Genomic DNA, 2,505 nt, shown 5'->3' on the forward strand with positions numbered 1-2,505 from the left:
TATATATTTTTAGCTGTCCAGATAATTTCTTTCTATTTTTGGTAGAGACGGGGTCTCGCTTTTGCTCAGGCTGGTCTCGGACTCCTGACCTTAAGCGATCCACCTGCCTCGGCCTCCCAGAGTGCTAGGATTACAGGCGTGAGCCACCGCGCCCAGCCTTGATGTCATATCTTGTATGACGCTTCTTTTCAGTGATTGAAGAGATGTCAAAGGATCAAATTTTGCAGATCTAGAAGAAAATAACAACAACAAAAATTTTTTGAATGAGCCTTGTAAACTCATAATATTATAAATTAATTCATATAGTGCCAAAATGTGTTTCTTAATAGTTCACATATTTGAAAAACTAAACTGTAATCTCTTACTGTTTTCATTAAGTTGATTTCGGAGCTTTAAGAGCCTGGCATTATGAAGTTGTAATACCATGTCTGTATCCATTTTAAATTCTCAATTTTAGTATATTTTTGCTTCCAGTTAACAAGGAAATAACCCATGTATAGTATGTGATAACCTTTTAACATTTTGCATAACAGTGACTTTATTTTCTGTCTACAGCAATAATAATCACACAGAAATTCAAGAAATTTCTTTAGCATTAAGAAGTCACATGAGTAAAGCGCCAAGTAACACATTCCACCCACAAGATTTCTCTGATGTTATTAGTTTTATTTTGTATGGGAACTCTCACAGAACAGGGTAAGGCATTTCTTTGACTGTTTCATCTGGGAAAACTAATTTTAAGGGTATCTTAACCTTACACCCAGTTTTGAGGAGAAATTATGTCCCGAATGGTGGAGTAGAAAGTAACATTCTTCTCAAATGGGTTATTTTCATTTTCTTCCTTAGGAAAATTGCTTTGAAGATAGCAGCTGTAGAACCAAAAAATGGGCTTTGAAATTGCATAATGAAATATGGTTGACAGTTAAGCAATCTGATGTCTTTAACACTTTGGGCAGGGGTTTGGGGCATAGATATCGTAGAGATGCTTAGTTGCGTTGAATGAGTTTTATCCGGATGGCTAAATTGTCATGAGCTGTTTACCCTAATGTCCCATCCATACCATACCTCATTCTACTTTAACTGTAAAAGACTCCAAAATCAGAGTTTGGCTATAATATTTCTCAATTTCATAGGTTTTGCCTTTTTGGAGTAGGAAAAATTATAGTCCCTTTCTCCCATTCCCCTTGCAGTATTTTTTTTTTTTTTAAATTAAAAGAAGTTGTCATTTTCTAATAAATATGAAACTACTTTTCCCAGGAAGGACAACTGGTTAGAAAGATTGTTCTATAGCTGCCAGAGATTGGATAAGCGTGACCAATCAACAATTCCCCGCAATCTCCTAAAGACAGATGCTGTCCTCTGGCAGTGGGCTATTTGGGAAGCAGCACAATTTACTGTCCTTTCTAAGTTGAGAACCCCACTGGGCAGAGCTCAAGACACCTTCCAGACAATTGAAGGTAAATGACTCTTTGTGCTTTTTCAAACTTTGTGATGTAAATACTTTCAAAGCCCTATTAAGAAATAATGGCTTTCATATCTGTGTTAAAACAAAGATTTGAGAATGATATAAAATACAAAATCAGTAATTTCTGAAAATTGAGGGTTAGAATAAACTTTCATTAAATAGTGGCATTGGTAATATAGTTGGTTGTTTTTGTTCAAAAATAGGAGATTTGTGTGGAGAAAACACTTCTTTCCCTAAATTGAAAGATCCTTCGTGTTGGGATTTTTTATTTTTAAATGATGGATAGAGAAAGGATGCTTAATAAATGTGAATTTGTGAAATAAATTCACATTTATTCTAGAATCTTTAAAGATTTTTTAAAAAATCTTTAACATGTTGTCTTTGCTTTCAGGTATCATTCGAAGTCTTGCAGCTCACACATTAAACCCTGATCAAGATGTTAGTCAGTGGACAACTGCAGACAATGATGAAGGCCACGGCAGCAACCAACTTAGACTTGTTCTTCTTCTGCAATATCTGGAAAATCTAGAGAAATTAATGTATAATGCATATGAGGGATGTGCTAATGCATTAACATCGCCTCCCAAGGTTGGTTTCAATGGGATAGTGTTGCCTTGTAGCAGTTTCATGATCAAACCGGGCAGTATGTGTAGAGGTGAAATCATAGTAGATTTGTGTATTTGGTTTATATGTGTTTGAGACATCAATATGTATAATTTGAACCAATCCTGAGCTCTTCTTTCCCCTTCTTCTAAAGGTCATTAGGACTTTTTTCTATACCAATCGCCAAACTTGTCAAGACTGGTTGACCCGGATCCGACTCTCCATCATGAGGGTTGGCTTGTTGGCAGGCCAGCCTGCAGTGACAGTGAGACATGGCTTTGACTTGCTTACAGAGATGAAGACAACTAACCTATCTCAGGTAAAGTGGTATGTTTGGAATTTTTTAAAAATCTGTTAATTAGAAAATCACGGGTTTAATTTTTTTGGTATGATTTAATCCAGAGATAAAATAAGTTAAAACTTCGATTGATTTTCAA

The 2,505-nt window shown here is 35.6% G+C and overlaps 1 protein-coding gene across 1 annotated transcript in view; it reads left to right on the forward strand.

Moving 5' to 3' along the window:
- Positions 1-2,505, forward strand: part of SMG1 (SMG1 phosphatidylinositol 3-kinase-related kinase) — a 160,273-nt gene that overhangs the window by 89,958 nt on the left and 67,810 nt on the right. Inside the window, exons 17-20 of the mRNA XM_012647554.1 lie at positions 556-696; positions 1,258-1,457; positions 1,857-2,053; positions 2,223-2,387. Coding sequence (XP_012503008.1) covers positions 556-696; positions 1,258-1,457; positions 1,857-2,053; positions 2,223-2,387 — 703 coding nt within the window. The remainder of the gene's footprint in view (positions 1-555; positions 697-1,257; positions 1,458-1,856; positions 2,054-2,222; positions 2,388-2,505) is intronic.

This window comes from Propithecus coquereli, unplaced genomic scaffold, assembly GCF_000956105.1.
Source record: "Propithecus coquereli isolate 6110/MARCELLA unplaced genomic scaffold, Pcoq_1.0 Scaffold27, whole genome shotgun sequence".
Lineage (NCBI taxonomy): Eukaryota > Metazoa > Chordata > Mammalia > Primates > Indriidae > Propithecus > Propithecus coquereli.